A 20,977-nucleotide genomic window follows, 5' to 3' on the forward strand; every position below is an offset into this window, starting at 1 on the left:
TGTCTCATTTGTTTCATTTAGGCCTTGACGAGGCTTGTGTACCACAAACACCACTCTCTCTCTCTCTCTCTCTCTCTCTCTCTTTGCACAGCATGGCTTGCACGTAAAAAAAAACACTTCTGTAATAAAAACCTCATGGACAAAAAACTAAGTGTATTACATACTTTGAGAGCTACCACACCTATACCCTGAAATGCATTCATGAATTAAGGGTAAATGGGGAAATCTCCAACATAAACGTCAGCACAAGAGCACATCTGTAAAAGTGTCAGTTGACTTTATTAGGATCGGTTTCACTCAGTTGAAGAAAAAACAACTTTTGTCTTTGGAACGTTTACCTAGGAAGAAAACAAATCTACAAAAAAAACAAGTTGTTGGAAGGACAATATATAAAACAATGGCATCAAAATATCTTTGACAAGAGAAACAAAACCCAAAAAAAAGGCTCAAATATTTTTGGATGCAGGGCGTTTTCCTCTTTTTGCCCACTTGTTTACAAAACAATAACAAAAGAGGGAAACAAATCAATAGTTATTTACAGTGCATATATTTACATTAAGGCATTTTTGCTGGGGAGAAAGACGGTTGATCTGATAAAACCCCCACTTCTACACAATCAAATAAATAGTCAGATTTACCATGATACATTACAGTGCTATATTATCTTTATGCTACCTGCAGTGAATGAACAAATACAGTTATAGGCGCAGGCTAAATCACACCATCGAAATGGACATTCAAGTGTGTATTAAAGGACAGGATGACATTTTTTCAAGTCCATCTTAAAATAATACTCTCATGACATGAAAAGAGTTGTGATGGGAATTAGGGCTCTTTAAAGGGAGCCGAGTCCTATGGCTCCGCTCCTTTACTTTCTTTTTTTGTTTTGTTTTAAGAGGCAGGCATTTCATATTGTGGACTAGGTTTAGCACAGAGCATGTGAGTGGAGAGTGAGCCAGCAGGGAGCGGGAGGATTGGAATGGAGCGCATCGCCTTATATATTAATGCACAGGCTGGCCTAGGGGGCCCAGGTGTGCAGGGGCCCCATATTGGCCAGACTATTTTAATTTTTCTTAATTTACTATACTGGGGGAAAAAAACAACGTTCCTCCTATTGGGGCCCTAAGAAGTTGCTGATTGGATAGATATGGGACACATTTACCCAATCAGCTGCCATCATGTGGCCCTGGTTCATAAGGTCATTTTTGTTGTCAAACGATACCTCACTCATTGTTACTAGACCGTATAGTGGCAAAATGTCAGAAAGGAAATGTGGAGAACAAAAAAGAAAAGCACAACGACTAAAAGAACAGCGGGACCAAATCTACTTAAGAAAATTCCTAAGTTGAGGTTGCGGACGCTTCTTCTGTTCTAGCAGATTTTTTTCTGATAAAGCATGATTAATAATGTGGGGGGCGCAAACACACAGTAGCCTAGAGGCCCATGACCACCTTAATCCACCACTGCTCCCGCTCCACCTTCGCTCCAGCACCATTCACACTGTGAGTTTGAAGCATGCCTGAAGCAAGTTTGAAGCATGCCTGCCTAGGCTACTAGGGTTTATAGTGAGGCTTTAAACCAGTTCTGTGTGACTGCAGTGAGGGCAGTACAGGCAGATGAACAGCGCCCAGCCTCCGGTCATACAGCAGACTTTTTTGCTGCAAGTGAGAGTGATGAGCTACAGGAACCGGCAGCATTGAGGGAGAGTGCTTGCTGTTTTGTTTTGTTTTTTTAAGCAAGCAATTTGAATGGAGTGGGGTGAAATCTAACGCTAGGTTTTCACAGGCAGCTTGTATAATGGCAGAGCGGAGCGGTTCAATTTGTTCTCTATGAGAAGATTGGTATGAGCGATGTCTGCAGGGATCACTTGAGAAACCTCGCGAAGCACGAATGGACGTAATGTGTTAATACAGACTTGAAAAAATGTGAACCTCTACTTTAACCAAACATATGTCCATGGTCGATTGACTGATAGAGCCGAATTGGAAGTTAGTTGTGTACAGAGTCAGAGGGGAAAAAAACTCCATCAGAGAAGAACTGACTGCCATTTAATCAAAGCCACATAAATGTCTGTGAAGTGGCCTTAACCGAGCTGTTCGATTACAATGAATGATGGATAAACCTTGCAATTTTAAAAACACTTTGACTTTTTTTCTAGAGATTTCTATAGATTAAGAAATAAAAACAGCACCATGTGGGTTTAAAAGGACTGTCGACATTGATCGCAGCTCTGCTACCACTGAACAAAAACATGTAAATCAGAGAAGGAGGCACTTAATAAGATTTTGACGATGGAGATGATACTTTGGTTAAAATTCTAAAGAAGTAAAAAAATAAAAAAAAGGCTGGATGAGATGGATGTACAGTAAGTGTATTTTGAAGATGCTTAATTCAAGCTTGTGCATCAAATACAGTCAATTCTGTTTTAACTGAATGAGTTCTAGGATATGGCGATGGGTTCTTCTTACATTTCTCTGGCGGGAAAGACAACATGAATAATTCATCACCTAATTGCTGCTCTTTAGCAACCGTCCTCTGTTTCTCACTCGTCCTCAGATCTCCGCTCTCTAAAAACAAAAATCTTTCTATCTCTTCATCTTCACCCCTCCCTCGTTTTTTTTCCTGCACTATCTTCCCTCTCTCCAGAGTATGAATGCCTTCAATTTTTAATAACTGAACAGCAATGATTTGTGTGGCGTTCACAGAGATTCAGTCCAGTAGTGATAATGATCGTTCCAGTGGTGAATGAGATACATGGGCCTAAAAGACTCAGACCTACATTAACAATTCTAGTGCAAACCAAAGGATTAAGTAAATTAAAAAAAATATCTAACCTGGATATTCCAGTTATATGAACAAACAAAGGAGTAAACAAATATTTGGCTTGACTTGTTTTGCAAACAAAAGCTTTTCCTTTGTGGAAAAAAAGCAAGTTCTATGTTAGGACAAAGACAAGATGTAAAAAGATGAAGTTTTGAGTGGTAAGTGCTTTCATTCCTGTCACACAAAAGAGTCCAAATGGACTGGCGACACATTTTGGAGCTACCATTTTCCTTTTGTCATTATTTTTTCTTCTTTGTATTCGTACAAAGACATTTATACCAAGTATATCTGGAGGTTAAAGGACCAGGAACTTCATCTGACCATCATCTTTCTACTTTACAACCTCCGAATCGTCCCACTGGGTAAAGAGCAACGCGTTTTTTAGGCTATCGTACCGTTTCAGCACATGATAGCAGCACCAGGAGCGGCTGTGGTGTCATCAGGCAGCTTGTAACATTGTTAACGTGGGAGATGGAGTGAGTGCTTTATGTGTGTCAAGATAGTACTTGTGTATTTGCAAACGCTGCTAGTTCTGGTGTCTCTTCATGTGGAGGGCGAGGTGGTCAGATCGGGAAAAGGAGCGAGAGCAAACAGCGCACTGGAAGGGTTTGGCGCCCGTGTGCTTCCGGAAATGGCGTGTCAGCTCATCTGAACGGGCGAAACGCCAGTCGCAGCTGTCCCACGTGCACCTGTACGGCTTCTCACCTGCAGAGACGGGAGAGAGGAGAAAGTCTGAATAAGTGAAGCCGCTTCCTGAAAAAAACCTGAGCACACAGAAGCGCTGAGCTGAATTTCTTGTTACATGATCTCAGGCAGAGAGTGTCAGTGTGTGATTATAAGAACTGATGACACAGATTATTATTAAAACAGACGTTAAATCCCTGAGTCATACAGTTGGGTGGAGGGACTGGGAAAACAGGCTTTACTGAAAACTCCAGTTGTCTAACAACATATACAGTCATACCGCTGTCACAAGCATTAATCAAGCACTAACACTGCACAAGTTTCCCACGGCCTATTCTTCTCTACCATCTGCCTCTCTACATTTCTCTTTGACAGTATGTAGTCTGTCTCTCTGTCACTGTGTCATTCCAATAATGTTCAGCTAAAGCCCCAGGCACTTTGTGAAAACTAGTATGACCTGTCTCCTTCGGCCCCTGCTCCAGCTTAGGCCCAACCGCCGACCCTGCGATGCACAACCATCAACCCAGGTCCAGCGGCCCAAAGATGGGCTTAAATGATCTGTTTATCCAGTGCTATCCATGCAGATCATTTGAGTTTTATTGGTCCAGGTTTTCAGATATCTGCCTCTACGTTGTACCCAAAAAACAAGACAAGGAAACACAATGATGTAACTTGTGCATGCTGGCATTTGTACCTGCTCTATTTATTTAGTTTTATTGGGTAACAGTGGATGCTTAAGAAATAAGGCCAGTTTGCAAGAAACGCATCTCTTGCAAAGCTAAATCACTCCCCTATTCTCCTTTTTCGTCCCTTTTTTATTTGCATTTTAAAGGTTAGGGAAGATAACCTCTTTTTCAAGTTAACACATTTGTTTTCGTCTCCATTTAATTCAATTAAAGAGTGCTTTAGAGAGTCACAGTGCCGTAAGAGCAAATTAATGGAATCTAATGGAAACTGTCTGCTTTTTTGTTCTCCTCTTTCTTTTTAAACATCTATTTATGTTTTCTAATGAGCAAAAAGGATCATTTTCCTGCAAAAATGTGTTAAACAGTTTTAATGTTCATTTTCAAAGCTCTGTGCACCATAATCAGAATTCCATTGACTTCCATTAAATTGGAACAGAAAAAGAAATATGAGACATGTAGATCTCAAAACCTGGACAAATAAAATCTACATGCTGGATACCAATACAGGTAGGTAAAAAAAAAAAGATTTTCTTATTTTGCCATTTGGGTGAACCAACCTTTTAAACAAGCACAGTAAGCTCTGCAGCGTTGCTAAAAACAACAACAGTAATTGTGTTATGATATTAACCACCTCAGCACCAAACCTAGAAACACACACCTGGACCTGAACACATGAGCAGTGAGTGTTTCACACGCACACACACACACACGCACACACACACACACACACACACACACACACACACACACACACACACACACACACACACACACACACACACACACACACACACACACACACACACACACACACACACACACACACACACACACACACACACACACACAATCAGGGTAATGGATGTTGATGGAGATTAGAGTGGGAACTCCCACGGGGACCCAAACGCATTAGGAATCATTTCATACAGTTTACTGACAGGTGTGTGTGTGTGTGCGTAAGTGTGCATTCAAGCAGCTGAATATGAGAAGTAGAATGAGTAATAGACAAAGATAGAAATGGAAGAGGGGAGATTGAAGGTGGGAGGATGGCACAAAGCAGAGAAAATGATGATAAGAGGAATGAAAGCGATGGAAAAAAGGGGAGAAAATAACTATGCGAGAGAATAAGGAAGTTGCTTCTACATCCCCTCTTTTACGTGTCATGTCCTCATCTTGTGGTTTATAATAACTGCAGTTACCACAATCAGCCTGCAGCATGAATGACGCCAGATCTAATTGTCGTGTCATGTTCCCAAAACTGAAATGCGAAGCACGCACACCCACATAGATGTTCTGAACAAGCAGTTCAGATTTATAAGTGGGACAAACTCCGGCTTGTAAAAGTGGTAAGAGTGAGTTTTGTGTGTGTGTGTGTGTGTTTGTTTGAGTATCCAGATGAGTGAGGAATGCGTAGATATCAACAGAAGCTTTGTTTTGTTAGCTGGTGAGAGGTGGGGCCCAACACCTAAGCACTTGTTTGTTGACTTTGCTCATCCAAAACTAATAGTTCAAATGTTAGTGTGAACAAAAAACAGACAGATCGAAAGAAAAGAAGAGAAGAAAGGGAAAGAAAGCAGTGCACACAGTGGTGACTGAATCGGAGATATCAGGAACAAGACGATCTCAGATATTTTTGTGTCTGCACAGACGGATCTTGTATATATTTATAGTGGTAAACAAGCCACACAGGCATTTTAGAGCATTCAAACATCGATGTCTGAACAGGAACCTAAGAGGGGTGGCACCGTACGTCTAGCGCTGACCACATAGTCTGAGAGTCATCCCCTGGCAGAAGTGTGTCACTTCCACCTGTTTTAATGGAATAGTATATTGGGCAGAGGATGGAACTGGGGTAGGATACATTTACACACACATGCCAGGAACACAACACTCTGCCTAGCAACATGGTGCCAGTGCAGATACCGACATACAAGTTGTGTGGACAGTTGAATTTTTTTATTTCTTTTTGTTTCTTGACGAGTCCCCGTTTAATTAGAGGAAGTTCTTACCCGTGTGAGTCCTGAGGTGGGCTTTCAGATGGGACGACTTGGTGTAGACCTTCTTGCAGCCTGACGACACACAGGGAGATAAACACAAACAGAAGGCTTACTCCAAATGCAAATCATTCATCACACATGTATTCACCCATTAAACTGAGCAGCGGCATGCCAGAAATGGGAACTAATGCAGAACAGAAGCTTGTTTGGAATGATACTTAGTAATTTTTGGTTTTTGTTGTTGTGATTCCCAAAAGTACATTTAACCCACAGTCTTATCTGGTGTTAAAACTGCTTTGGTGTTCACTACGCCTGTTAGTTTGACACCCATGTTGAGATATTTTCAGTTCAGGATTACAAAACCTTTTGCACCTTATGTAACACACATGCATGTAGAGTACAATTTCAAAAAGGTCATCAGGATTCTTCAGATTTATTCTGACTTTAAATACAGAAATGATAGACGTTCGTGTATTTCAAAGCTGAAACACTGAGCAGCTGCAGCAGTGTGACTTAAATACACTTGAGTTAAGTGTGAATGTGTCCTTGTGAGGATAGGATGGATCTGCCTCATCTGACTTTTAAGATGTCAGACATGTGGTAACATGCTGCATGAGGCTCTGCTTAAGCCCATTTTACACGCTGCCACAGGTGAGTTGACATTACATGTCCTGCAAGTAGCTGCACATCGCACAACTGCAATCTGAGCCAGCTATCTAAAGTGTGTATGCAAATCATGTGTTGGGACTAAAGATCAAATGACTTCACTCTCTATCTAATTAACACACCCACACAGGTTCATTCCATGATCATACCAGTGATGACTTTAACACCACAACAATGTGTGAGAGCACGCAGCTGAGAGTGCCTGAGCCATTTGAGGTGAGTTGTAAACCAGACATTTAATTTAAAGGGAGTGATAGATGTTCTCCATAGCAAACATATTTTAATTCCAGTGCAGCACTAGCTCTGCTTAGACTGTAGTACATATCATGACTCATAAGTCATTTTTAAAAGTATGCACAGGTGTCTTTAAAAGAAGCTAGTTTTCTTAAAGCAGACCTTTGTGAGTGATCAGTTATTCACCTAACCACAGTGCAGTGGAAAAAATAAACACACAGAAGTAACATGAACCCGTATGCATACAGCAGCGGACCTGTGTTTTTGTTCTAACCTGGGTAATCACAGTGGTGGATCCGTCGTTTCTCCAAGTCTGGGTTGTTCCTCCGGTTGTAGCGGGCAGGCACTGTGGTCTGAGCTGGGACTGGGGCTGGGATCGCTGTAGGTGCTTGGGGAGGCCCTGCTGCTTGGCTGGGGACCGACGTGGGACCTGTATTGAGAGGCAGGGCTAAGCTGCCTGGTCCCTGGCCGGGTCCCGGTCCAGGGGTGCTACCTGCCAACTTGGAGGCGATGGTGGCTGCATATGAGGGTGGAGGGGACATGGTGTGGAGCAGCTCCTTCTGCCTGTCAGGGCTGCCGGGCTCTGAGCTCGGCGGAGAGGGTGGCAGGTAGGGCACCTGCTGCTGGAGGAAGTGCGGGTGTGTCTGAGCGTGAGGATGTGTGTACGTCCCGCCACTCAGGCCGCAGTAAGCAGGCTTGGCAGTCTGCGCTTGTTGAGATGCAGAAGAAGCTGCCGGCAAATCATGGAAAGGCGTGTGGATTGTGGAAGTGGAAGTGTGTTGTATCTGCTGCTGTTGCTGCTGCTGCTGATGATGATGATGGTGATGATGCTGAGCCTCCATACCATTGCTATGGTGATGGTCTAAGCCGGAGTTTAATAGCTGAAACAGCGAGCCACTGTTGTCATGGTGGTCGAGAGCATGTTGCTCAAATGGCGATGACATTTCTTGTTTGATAAACACTTCTGGCACTGAATCGCCACCACGGCTGCCGCCTGACTGGTTGAAAACACTGGTGAAGTCCGGTAACCCTGTTAGCGACATGTTTATGGCTGAGGTTTCCATGGCAATACTGCCATGCCCAGATGTGCTGCAGCTACTAGAGGGTATCGTGTTGGGGCAGTGCATCTGAATGTTGGGGGAGAAACACGAGGAGGCAGATTCTGTTTTGATTTGGGTGAGACCTGTGTGGTTCTGATGCTGAGGGGGCCGCATCTGCTGACACAAGCCCACCCTCAGGTAGGCAGCGTCGGGGAGGTAAAGATTCATGTTGAGGGTGTAGGGCGCCCCAGTGTGATCGCCAGCGAAGAACTGATCCAGCGCAGACGCACTGTCTCTCTGTGGCTTCTGCTGGCTGTCTGCATGAGGTGGAAGGGGAAGCGACAGAGGGGAGAGATACCTGTCCATCTCATACTTTGCCTGTTAATAAAAAGACAAACACAAACAAAAAGTCTGGTTTAGAAAATATCTCATTTTATGGTCAACTTGAAATGAAAATGTATCCAGCTTGGACTTGCTTCTTGTGAGCCACCATGGAACTATTCTGAGGTGCTATTTTGAGAAGACAAAGGTTTGATAGGGCAGTCACCGCTAAAACATTTATCAAGTAGTCATCAATAGGCAGTTGCTACATTCCCTCTCTGGCTGCAAGGCTGAACTCAAAAACCCACCAGCTGTGAGGCCAGCAGTTGAGGATCAGGCCACAGAAATCAGATCTAAATACCCCTCATATAAAACATTAGCACATTTTCACATCTGCAGTTATCATAACAGATTGAAGAAGCGGCCTATCGTTGATCAAACTGGCATGGCATGACAACTTCGTGACAAACAATGCTTTTGTTCAGGCTTTGTGGTCTGATTCATGTGCATCTGAAGGCAGGTCTAAAAGTTAAGAGAAGCCCTGCAGCAGAGGATGAAACAGCAACATGAAAGGGAATGGAGGGGGAGGAAACACCCATGCCTCCCTGTCCGCTGCAGTAGCAGCAGCAACAGCAGCAGCAGTCTGGGGATGGGCTGCTATTTCTAGGCTCCTGATCATACCAGCTGTTCTATCGCACTCTCTCCTCTGCTGCACAAGTTCACTGCTAACTGGGGGGACAGAGTTGCCGAGGAGCTTTCTGTCCGAGGCTGGAGTCAGTTGTTGTCAGCGTGGTATGATGGGGAGAGGGGAGGAGAAGAGACCAAACAACTGGTGGCCAACTGGCTGGCATAGAAAACATGCGGTGAATGCGTTCGCAGGCGGAGCAGCTCGGCTTCACGTCCAGCTGGTCGCAGCCTGCTTGTTTATTTATTACCGCAAATAGTTGAAAACAAAACCAAGCGGACGATTGAAATTAGGAAGCCAGCAGAAAAAAAAAACAACAACCTGGATTTACAACCGATCAGCCACGCCCATTCAATGAAATACATCACTAATGTGTAAAGTCGGTTTCGAACCGGGTTACCTGCGTGTAGTCATTCTGTCCACTCTTGTCTGTTTCTGTGATCTTGCAGTCCAAACCGAACAACGCGGAGTCCTCCAGGGGGAATTCGGCGGGCAGAGTCGCCTTCTGCAGCGGGTAGAAGGGATCCTCCTGCCCGCCGCCGCTCATCGCGAGTGTCGCGGCCATGAAGCTCCCGACGCAGCACCGCAAATGATCGCTCGGCCCTGATATGCAAAGAGGGGAATAAAGGGATGCTACGGTGGTGTTGGTGGTGAAAGGAGTGCAGCCGACGGGGTGTAACGTGCGTGCGGTGGAGTTATTAATGTGTGGCTGTCTGCTACATCTCCTTCCACTTGTTTCATCCCTCCTGCCGGCCCACAGACAGTTTTCTATCTGCTGCGGGGCGGAGCGGCCCCACTGTAAATACTGCACATGCACCGCCCACAAAAACCTTTAAAAAAAGGCTTTGATCATTCATTCACCGGCCACCGCCCTACGCTCCATCTAAATACATTGACAAGTGTCGTAGTCTACAGTGTACACAGACCGCGTCCACACCTATACAGGAGGTGAAGGTTAAAATCACCTACGCTTTCAAAACATGTTTGAGATTACTTTCCTCCAGTGTTTCAGGTTTAGAGAAAACAATATTAGCATCAAATATACAGAACATCTAGATAGGAAATATCATCCAAGGAGTGCTTTGATATCTGCTCCCAGTAGACCAAACACACCAAAACAATAATAATAATAAATAATGACAATAGCTGCACTTTCATATTCACCAATTGGGTTCACCTCCGTGTGGAATACTTAGCTCAGGTGAATTTCAATCACAATGTGCAATACTTTTATTTTTCCTCTGTGCCTTAGTGTAAGTTTAAAAAAAAAAAAAAATATATATATATATATATATATATATATATATATATATATATATATAAATGTATTTATTGTTCCTGTATTCTTATATTTTATGTTTACATGTTTTATATTGTTCACATTCTTTCTATATGTTCTACAATTTATTGTTTATCGATGGGTCTTGATTTGAAAAGGAAATTTCCCCTTTGTGGGACTAATAAAGGAATATCTTATCTCCTTGCATACAGGCATATTCCAGCAATTTATTTATTATTTGCAAAAGTGACAAGGTCCCAAATTATGCTCATTTTTAGGTTCACCTCTTTTCAAACACCACACCTCCAGTTTGTATTGTTTTTTCATTTGTTTTTGTTAATCTCCTACACACAATTTCCGCAGGTTGAGTAGCACTGCTAACATAACTTTTAACATTGTCTTATTGACAGGACATCCTTGTAATGTGAACTGAACACCCCTTCGTGCCCGCAACTGAAATTTTGTATTTCCTTTGCTGGAAGAGTTCTCTGGGCTTGCTATAGTTCAATTTTGTTTTGTTTTTTTCTATATATTTCATTATATCTTATTCTAATGTGTCCAAAGTCTACATACAGTACAAAAAAATGACATTACTGTATCTCAGAAACTATAAGGAGCACAATCAGTATTTGGATTCATGACCTCTTAACACATAGATGACATTAAATAAACACGTTAGTATTTTTCTTTGGACTGTTTTTCATGTTATCCAAACATTCCAAAGTCCTATTTTTAGATACCTGCCCTAAATATATCTGTACCAGACTTCAAAACTTAGACCGATCAAAACAAATGTTGTGGCATTTTTTCCCCTCATCATAAGTATTTGGACACAAATGGCTAAAATAACATTGTATCAGAGTTTATTATGAATAATAACTTCTGCTTTAGTGACTTAGACAATGCATTTCAGTTTGCAGGGGGGGAAATGCAGTCACAGAAATGATACAGTTTTTGAAGCAGATTCTAATGTACTGCATGTACTAGCTATTTTATACAGTATAAAATGAATTGTGGTGTTTTCTTAAGTGTTGTAGGCTCATGAAAAGAAGTGCCCTGGTCGAGTTTAATATGACACCCATAAGAACATGGTCTGAAATGATAAAGGTATGCCTGCTATGTCTATATTTAAAGCCAAAGGAGCATCAGCTTGTGCAAATCAGAGGCTAATGTTCCTGCGTTGCTGTTTGTCTGTAGCCACTAGTATCTGCAAACCTGGAAAAGATGAGGAAATAATGATAGACAGACCTAATAAAATAGACCACTGCCAAGAAAAAGGAATTTTCGGGCAGTCAGTTAGCTCGGAATGTGTACCCTGTGGAAGGTAATACCTCTGGTTTTGGACCAGTACTCAGGGAATTTCTCCTCTCTGAACAATATGTAACCAAGGAAGAGAACAACAAAAGACTCGGACACCAGCAACGGTTTATGCTTTTGTATTTTTAAAAGTTTTTGACCTTTGAAAAACCTTGATAAAAGAATAAGATTGTTAAACCCCTGAGTAACATTTAATAGCACCAGTAGTAACAGAAACTAATGTTCATTTGGGTTTCTGCTTCATCTTTTGGTACCAATCAGGAACTCCTTTATTGGTCTGCAAATGAAAGAAACAGAGAGGAAACATGATGGTTAGACAAGTATGAAGTTGTAGCAGCAGGATCTCTTGTTAGGAGATGTTCTGGTGATTCAAGGGATTTAAACTGCAGCGTATCTTTGTTCTACTCACTGCAGTGAAAAGCTCCAATGAAACTAAAATACAATTTATCATTTCCTGTCAACCTCGAGTGCTCCTTTGTCTGAACTTCTGTCCAGGCAGGTTAAGTTGGTGTGACTCATTCAAGGGTGTTGCCAAGTCAGACACTTACAAACACAGTGGGTTTGGGTTTGTTTGGTGACTCTTCTTCTGTGGTCCTGTTGATACGTTTGGACTGCTGTTTTCCTGCACCAGAGGTCCTGATAGCAGTTTTATCTGGTTCCAACAGGTTTTGAGCGTCTCCCTGTCTGGACCGCATGCTGATCAGGACCTGCTTCATCACCGCTAATTCCTGAAGAATCACATGGGTCATGAACATAGGGATGTGAAAACGGGGGTGAAATAACAAACATGAATATTTATGAGAAATAACAGAGAGTGTAGTGTCCAAAAGGCCAGAAACCTCAACTAAATCACCAGGTCATTTTTGATGGATATTCTGTCTCTGCGGTTCGGGGGGGAAACTAAACATTTATATTATACATTTATTACAAGCATTTTGAATGATTGAAACACCTTCATACAAAAAAATATAAGATACTTAAAGATTTAGTGAAATATTTGGGTTAAATGTTTGTTTCTCTAGGAACCTTTATTGTTGCTTTCTGACGACATGTTTGTTTGTCTGTTGAACTCCAACTATGGGACGACTTGCAATAAGCTCAAAAAGCTCAAGGGTCCGCGGGGGCAGACGCTTTAGCAGAGTGGAAGACTATGGGCCATTTCACGATTCTATTTATCACCCCTGAGGACATGAGCCATGGCATGTCACACACACACACACACACACACACACACACAAGCACACACGCACACACAAAAACACACACGCACACTGGTGGCATCCCAAACAGCCAAGCTGAGGAACAGCTGTCTATGACAGGACACATACTTCTTACAGCAAACGGCTGGCTTAGCGGACACACTCCGATTTGCACGCGCATACAAGCACACGCAATCTTGAAGGAAGCGTTGCAACAGTGCAATAGCTTGTCTGGATGTCAAAAGCCTGTTTATTTTTTGAGCTGCAATGATTAGTTAATTTATCAATAAGATGATCAACAGAAAATTAATCATGCAACACAGTGGTTTAACTAATAAATCTATATTTTCAAAGGAGGTTTTTGCTGGAATTTTCCTGTTAGTAATCATTTTGCAGCAGCCTAACATAGTGGAATAGAATGGGAGACATTGTCACACCTTCATATCATCATAGTGGAAAACTTCAAATAGAAAACAACAGTGAACGTCTTCATCATGTGTACCTCTCGATGGTTGAGGAGTCTCTCCAGATCGGCGGCCATGTTGTTTTTTGTCTGTTGCAGTAAAGTCCGTTCTTTCCTCAGAGAACTGTCGATACACCCAAAAACAAGCAGGGAGAGAAAGCAAATTTAAAAACATTACAGTGCTAACTGTGAAATATGAATTCAATTTTCTAGTTACTTATGGGATCATGTGAAACCTGAAGGAGTTAGTGGTGTGAATCAGTGACTGATGGTTCATGAGTTTTTGAATGCCGAAAACAGCCGCACTTCGCAACTACTTGCCGTGTTTTCGGCCTAAGGCAGGATATTATCTGACTATAGAAATAGCTTTGTATACTGTATACAGTAGATGTCCATTGTTTAATAGAATGATTTTTATTTTGCTTTAAGGTAGGGTCAGGTTAGGGTCAACACAGGACCAGGTGTGGCATACATTTAAATTTAAATGTCACCCCTGTGTGACTGTGTACTTAAGTATAGTTTGAAGGAAACAAACAAACAAAATGCTGTACTTTAAACTAATCAGTCTAAATGGCAGCAGTTTGGTTTACTAGTGCAGAGAGTATAAATCTCTGGAATAAAACCATCAACAGCCGAGCAGTAAAGTCAGGAATATTTTAAAATGACTAAAGTTTGTTAGGCTTCAATTTTGTGAGAAAACTCTCTACAGTAGTGCCCAAGAGTTCTTTCCTGGGGCTATGTAACATACAAGCAGGAGCTTGTGATGGGGGCCGAGAAGAAACCCATCTTGCAAATCTTGAAGCAGCAGCTTGGTAGCTTCACCACTGTTCACTGAAAACTCTGCACAAAACATTTGGGTATTATAGCCTGAGATCTGCCTCTGCGGAGACGCTGTTAGCTGATTTGAGCTGAGTCCTTTTTGAATATCACCAGACAAACACGAATACAATTAAGACGGAGAGACTGAAGTACATAAAGTAAGAATCTGTGCCTCTGCTCTCTACAAATAGCACTGCATAGCCACAGGAAGACTTCAATATCTCTGTCAGATGAGGAAGTTTGAGAAGCTTATGAGGATTTTGAAGGATTTTTTTTCGCTCTGCTGCTTGCCCCAGGTGAGCGCTCAGTGGTAGTGAGCAGCAAGAGAAAACCTGCAGTCTGTCAGTTTCCATATTTCTCAGGTTAAAAAACAGAGGGGGACAGGGGAGATTTAGGTCAGTGCCAGGAAGCTATATGTGTGCTGATGTGAAACACTCACTTACTGTGCATGGACAAACTCATGCACACATGCAGCTTTGCAATGAGACAGAACGAGCTAGGTGCGAGAGGGACAGATGAAGACAAATGGAGAAAGGGAGAAAGCAGAAACACCTCAGGGTGAGGAGGTACAAGTATGGCCTGCTGCCATGATGGGTGAATTACAAGATACAAAATGTAACTAATGCAATTAAGAAACAAAGAATTTGGCAAGCAAGACAGAAAAGCTAATCACTGCCAATTAAGGGTGTGCATGTTGATTTTCGTTTTAGTTCAGTTTCTTCTTGTACTGTACAGAGAGTTTCCTTTTTGTGCAGGTGTGTTCCTTAGGTGTACCTGACATCGTCCTCAAGCGAGCTGAGACGCTCCCTCAGCATGCCAATCTGTGCATCTCTTTGTCTCACCGTCTCAATCAGGTAGCTATAGGGCTGCTGCGTCTGCTGTAACAGCTGGTTGGCTGCCAACAGCTGAGGAAAAACAAACATATGTGCATACGGAGCAATTATATAAGCTATTACTTTGTCTACACAATTTCAGGGACAACTAAGGTTCCTTATTTCCCTCCATTTAATAATACACCTGAGACTTTGGCGGGTCATGTACTTTACGACCTGTGGAGGGTCATGATACAACAAGACCTAAACGTCTGTCATCATATCTATTAAATTGAACATGATTTAGTTGAGGAGTATTTCCACTTTAAAACTTTACATGGAGTTAAAGCTGAAGTCAGTAACTTCTGTAAAAGTATTACTCTTTTCTTATTTGCTTGAACTGTCATATATCCTGACAGCCCAATGAAACATACAATCGGTGAAAGCATTATGTAGCTCTACCTCCACCTTCGGCTCCCTGCAAGCTCCTAATGGCATCTGCTAGATTCCACCACACTCAAAGATTATCATTTAAAAATATGTCTGTTTGGGGCAGCTGGTGGAACAGTGGTTGGAGCAGTCGCCCCATGTGGAGGAGCTGGGGGTCCTTGAGGCAGCGGCTGTGTGTTCGATTCCGACCCACGGCCCTATGCTGCATGTCACACCCTCTCTCTCTCTCACCCCATTTCCTGTCTGTCCTATCTGATAAAAGGCTTGAAAACTGCTAGAAAAATGATCTTTAAACAAACTTCTGTTCAGTCACTATCACTATCATAGTCACTGGCATTGCGTCAGAGAAATCTCAGCTCTCATTGGTTATTGTAGGCCGGGTGCGGTGGATTCTAGAAGACGCCATTAGGAGCAGAAGGTGGAAGTGGAGCGACATGCCTTTTTCAAGGTTCGTCTGTCAACTTGTGTTGTTAGGAAATAGTGACAGTTTCAGCAAATATGAAAAAACAAAATTCCATAAAAAGTTACTGACTTCAGCTTTTAAGTTACGATCTCTAAGAGCACAGTTTTGTTCTTTTTGGCGGAAGATTGTCTGTAATTGCAAGTGTATTTTGGGATCTCACTTCCCAAACACATAAACAGTACATCGCTTCACACACAAGTAGGTTAAAGAGGGAGTTTGTTGCATTAGCTCCACATATCCTCTCTGGCGGACCAACCACTGCTGGGTGAAGTGAAAAGCTTTAATAACCGTACACCGCTTGTGATTTTTTACGGAAATGTCGCCACAGACACCCAGTTCGTAATAACACAAATACAAGGGCTTTACTCTCAAGGGCCATACTCTAAATCACCTTTATGTTAGCTCATTCGGTGAGGGATAGTGACTAGACGAGACATTTATGTAAAAGTCTTTGAGTTTATTACCTCAATATTATAACATAGAGCAATTCTATCGGACATTTGTGAGCAACTCTTGAAGCAACAGCCAAGATTTCCTTATCTCTGATGTCATCAGGGGTAGCTTAAATGCCCATAAATGTGAGTTTTTATGAAGACATATCTAAGTTGTCTCCTTTGTATTAAAAGTAGTACTATGAAGACATAAAATAGAAATGCATTTGAAAGTTGTAATCTTAATAACCTCTTTCTTGCAATTACAGCCAGAAAAGCACTTCTATATTGTTTGATGATCCCTCATATAAGAGTCTGAACTTATTGTGTGTGTAGTACAATATTACTCATTCAGTATCATGCTTTGAATCTGCAAAACAATAGATAAAGTTAGGGTGTTATACATTAAACCACTTTTACAGCCAGCCTGTAGTGAATGGAACTGGGTGGGAGGGTAAGGACAACATTAGTCAGGGTATCTGTGTGGGTGGTTAAGTGGTTAACACCCTTTCTAGTGAATAAAAAGTATAATTTTTCACCCTTTCTTTTCATGGTCGATGGATTATGAGGCATTCCAGACAAGTACCAGACAATCATACCTGACAGGTGAATGGCTGGCTTATTTAGTCTCAAACCTGCCCAGCCTCTCTATTCTAGGTTGCACAATCTTTCCTCACATTGAGATTATAACAAGGAGTAAGAAAAAAAAACCTAAGCACACTTGTTACTAGAGCTGTTGTTATCATAATTCCAAACCTTATTGCATAGTTTTTAGCATCAGAGCACGGGTAGTAGACATGTGACTTCACACATAGTCACACATAGACAAAATACACACACCCAAAATTAAAGTCTCAGCATTGCACACACATGCAAATGATGTGCCAAACACAACAAAAGCCTCAATGATGGTGTGGTGAGTTGTTGGGAGAGTGAAGAGCGTGGCTGTCACGGTTTTTGGCACTGTTTCCCACTGTGTCAACAAGTGTGACAGGTACTGAGACAAACTTCTTCGCTCTTCTCATATAAGGCTTGTGGTGTCTCTTCTTAAACAACCTGTCATTTTCCCGACAAGGCTTTAAAAGTAGATAGTATTGAGTAGTGGCGGGACCATTGTTAAAACTTGGATCTAGGATTCAGAAAAAAAGCAGAGGACACTCTTATTGAGGAATCCTAAAGTGTGTTTGATAAAAAATATTTGGTGACCGACCTCACAAGCTGCAGAGTCTGTCTTTAAGAAAGTGATTAGATGTGCTTTCTTCATTGACTTTCACAGCCGAGTGTTGTGCGATTGGTATGAGGAGGTAAAGGGTAGGTGATGAGAGAGGAGCCGACAACCTTGGCTCCGTGATAATGACTGTTATGTCATCAGAGCGAGGTAAAAAACCAGCAGAAATAAATCATATGGCTGTGATAGAAGCTGTGGACTAACCATAATCTGAGTTGCTGTAGGAGATTTGTGATAATGGGAAAACAAGTGTGTGTTGCAAGCCCATGCCTGCAACACACACTTGTTTTGCATTTTGTTTTTTGTTGCAAATTAAACTTTATCCCATTAACGACGGTTCCAAAGCTGGCACACCTGAATTCAGTTTGTGTGTGTGTTTACCTCTTCAGATATCTGTCCTGTCTGTGACTTGTGTCTGTCCAGCTCTCTCCTCAGTGATGTGTTCTGCCTCTCGAGCTGCAGCACCCTGCGGGCCAGGTGAACACTGCACGGCACAAACACAAACACAGTTTTGGAAAATTCCAAAACATGACAACACCAACAAGTTTACACAAGTGGGTTGTTTACCCTACAATTCATGTAACCACAACAGTTGAGAGTCATTTCAGTTCTTGGCTGCATATGTATGCTTCAAGTAAGATTAAGTATAAAGAGTAAAATGCAAGTGTGTCATTTCATGTCATTATATCAGCATACCAACACATACATTTAACCCGTACTATAACAGCATGCTGCTCGCTCAATGAATACAATATATTTAGAGAAAAGCACACAGTAGTAGCAGGGGTGTCGTGATTTCAATTTTGAATTGAAAATTAAAAACTTCTCCACCGCCTTCGTCCAAAGACAAAAACAACACACATAGACGACACAACATAGCTTAACAGCGGTAGCAAGCAGCTAAAGACACAGGGTATAGAAAGTACAGCGGGTTCAATTTGCCCTATAGCATGAATTTTGACTATACCGTACCGAACAGTAGAGCAACCAGACTGCAGTGGCATTATGCTCGGCCGTTCACTGTGTTCCATCTTCATTAAATCGCATAAAAACGTCACCAGTCTGATACAGTATAACCATACAGGCCTCTACACACATCAGACTGCCTGGTTATAACGTTACTCAGACATTTCTCTGATGCAGGTACAGGATGGATGAGATGGTTTCCGTGTTTACACTGTATGAATTAGCCTAGCAGCTGAATTCACAGAACAGAATCCCGCTCATAGAACAGAAATGTTTTTAGCCTAGCATTAAACAAAACAGCTTACCCTCCGCCCTGGGTGTGTGTGTGTGTGTGTGTGTGTGTGTGTGAGACAGTGTATGAGAAGGAGCGGAGAAAAACGTGACATTAAATTACTCTGACACTGAGCTGAAAGTGCAACACTGCAACACGGTTACAGTCTGTGCTTCAAATTATACCGTGACATAAATGTTAGACCATACCGTCCAGCCCTACTTCATGGTACATTCAGGCGCACCACATAAACTCTGTCCATCACTCTTATTGTGGCAGAGCTGTCAGTGGTGAAAAAAACAGAATCAAACTGTGACCTTAAAATTGAAAGCCAAATGGAATCGTAAATTTGGAGAGTCGTGATGCCCCTAAATAACAATGTGAGAAAACTCCAGTATTTTAGTTTAGTGACATCTCTCATGTCCTATCCTTCAAATGTAAAGTGTATCATGTGCTGTACCTCTGCTTTAGTCTTCTTTTGGCCGTTGTGGGAACATTGGCTCCATAGCCGTATGAGAACAGGACTCTCTCTGCCTCTTCTTCATTCTCAACTGGCAAGAGACAGAAACACAAATATTGTCTTTACATCTCCAGGACCATTATAACAATGTGGCAGAGACAAGCCTCCAGTATATTTCTGTTAATCTTTCTATTCTCTGTTACTTTTGTTCCATCCAATTACGGATTTTCCGTTATTTTTCCCTACATCTTAGTCTAATGTGATGCTATCTTTTAATATTAATACACACATTTCCTGATGTCAGACCAGGGTATTAGAAGGAACAAGTGCTTGTTTGTTTGTGCCTTTATCTTTCCGACCTCACAGTAATGAGTGTAATGTAATACAGATAAGAGTACGGTTCGTACTTTCAGCAGCCTGCATGGTGACTTGGTCCAACTCTTGCTCAAGCTTTTCATACGTCTCCAGCCGAGATGCCTGCTCGACATTCTGAGCCTGCAGCTCCGCCAACCGTTTCTCTGATGACGTCTGCAGCCTGTAAAACTCCTGGGTCAGCAGCTGAGGGACAGGAGAACAAAGAGAAAAAATGAGGCGAGGAGTAGGCAGAGACAGAGAGCAAATTACCCGAATTTCAGCTGTGGTTTCTGTGGGGGCCAGTTGATTTTTTTTTTATATTGAAATTGTACAAAAATATGTCACTGAGGAATAATGTTAATGTTTCACATTTTTACTGTATTTTGTAATGAGGTAACAAGTTTAAAATTTTGTCACGTTGAAACTTAAACTAGCCCTCTTTAAAAAGAGAAACTATTCATCCTTCCTTCGTCCCTCCATGATTACGTGCAGTGCATTGTCACACGGTGCATGTCCCTCTGGCGAGCAGGTCACGGTTAAATACAGGTGAAGAGGTGGACCTTAGCTAAGTGCATCCAGACATCAAGAACAATCTGCACTCAATTAACTTCTTGTATAAATGGGTGTGCTACAGTGGACAGAGATAAGAATGGAGCCACCGGATTGACATACAAAGACTGGATAGACATATTCCTGAAAGTGGAACATTAATCTTTAAGTACTATAGAAGAACTCCTCCCTAAATGAACAGAACAATGATTTACGCATCAGTTGGGCATATTTGGTTGTATTCATTCATGACGTTTTCAACACGTAAGCAACTTCACTGCTGTCTTTCCGAGCTTTTACAACATGAGTGAGGAGACTTTTATTTAGGTTTAAGTCTCAGCATAGTTATATTGACTATTGCTCACTGTTGAGTTAGAATGACCAAAGCTAATTCAGCCTAGTTTTGTTCAAAATGTCTATGTGCATTTTTTTTACATAATCTTGGACGGTTGTTTATGATTACTGTAGCCGTGCACGTATGCATATGTGTGTGTGTATGTATGCATATATGTTCGTATATGTTCATTTGCTACATGCATTTGTGTGTGAGTATGTGCGATGATATGCATGTTTTCTTGTTTCTTGTACATGCATTTTTTAGTTTTTGTCTCTGCTCTGAGAAGCAGTTTTGATGACTGTTACAGGTCTTTTTAACTGTGCTATATAAATAAAAGATAACTTGAACTTTAACCAAAGGAGGAATCTGAATTTTGATGTCATACACACACACACACACACACACACACACACACACACACACACACACACACACACACACAC

The 20,977-nt window shown here is 41.8% G+C and overlaps 2 protein-coding genes across 2 annotated transcripts in view; both read right to left on the reverse strand.

The window, feature by feature from the left end:
- Window positions 1-258: 258 nt before the first annotated feature.
- On the reverse strand, window positions 259-9,889 carry klf5a (Kruppel like factor 5a). Its single transcript, XM_083923330.1, has 4 exons — window positions 9,537-9,889; window positions 7,365-8,508; window positions 6,203-6,262; window positions 259-3,528 (listed from the first exon to the last, which is right to left on the reverse strand). The coding sequence occupies exons 1-4, from the start codon at window positions 9,699-9,701 to the stop codon at window positions 3,350-3,352; spliced, it is 1,548 nt and encodes a 515-aa protein (XP_083779456.1). The 5' UTR covers window positions 9,702-9,889; the 3' UTR covers window positions 259-3,349.
- A 1,986-nt stretch (window positions 9,890-11,875) lies between these two features.
- pibf1 (progesterone immunomodulatory binding factor 1) overlaps window positions 11,876-20,977 on the reverse strand; it is a gene marked incomplete at its 5' end in the record, with an annotated part of 18,443 nt that continues 9,341 nt past the window's right edge. Inside the window, 7 exons of the mRNA XM_083922436.1 lie at window positions 11,876-12,009; window positions 12,281-12,460; window positions 13,434-13,518; window positions 14,988-15,118; window positions 17,979-18,081; window positions 19,295-19,385; window positions 19,702-19,852. Coding sequence (XP_083778562.1) covers window positions 11,956-12,009; window positions 12,281-12,460; window positions 13,434-13,518; window positions 14,988-15,118; window positions 17,979-18,081; window positions 19,295-19,385; window positions 19,702-19,852 — 795 coding nt within the window. The 3' untranslated portion in view covers window positions 11,876-11,955. The remainder of the gene's footprint in view (window positions 12,010-12,280; window positions 12,461-13,433; window positions 13,519-14,987; window positions 15,119-17,978; window positions 18,082-19,294; window positions 19,386-19,701; window positions 19,853-20,977) is intronic.

The sequence above is a fragment of the Echiichthys vipera genome, assembly GCF_963691815.1.
Source record: "Echiichthys vipera genome assembly, chromosome: 11".
NCBI lineage: Eukaryota > Metazoa > Chordata > Actinopteri > Perciformes > Trachinidae > Echiichthys > Echiichthys vipera.

What these genes read in the sequence shown, in the direction of transcription:
- klf5a (XM_083923330.1), bottom strand. Translation starts at nt 9,701, where the DNA reads ATGGCCGCGACACTCGCGATGAGCGGCGGCGGGCAGGAGGATCCCTTC. An exon ending in CCACCACTGTGATTACCCAG is followed by an intron (nt 6,263 to 7,364) that starts GTTAGAACAAAA and finishes GTGTGTCGTCAG; the next exon opens with GCTGCAAGAAGGTCTACACC. An exon ending in CCACCTCAGGACTCACACGG is followed by an intron (nt 3,529 to 6,202) that starts GTAAGAACTTCC and finishes CCGTCTCTGCAG; the next exon opens with GTGAGAAGCCGTACAGGTGC.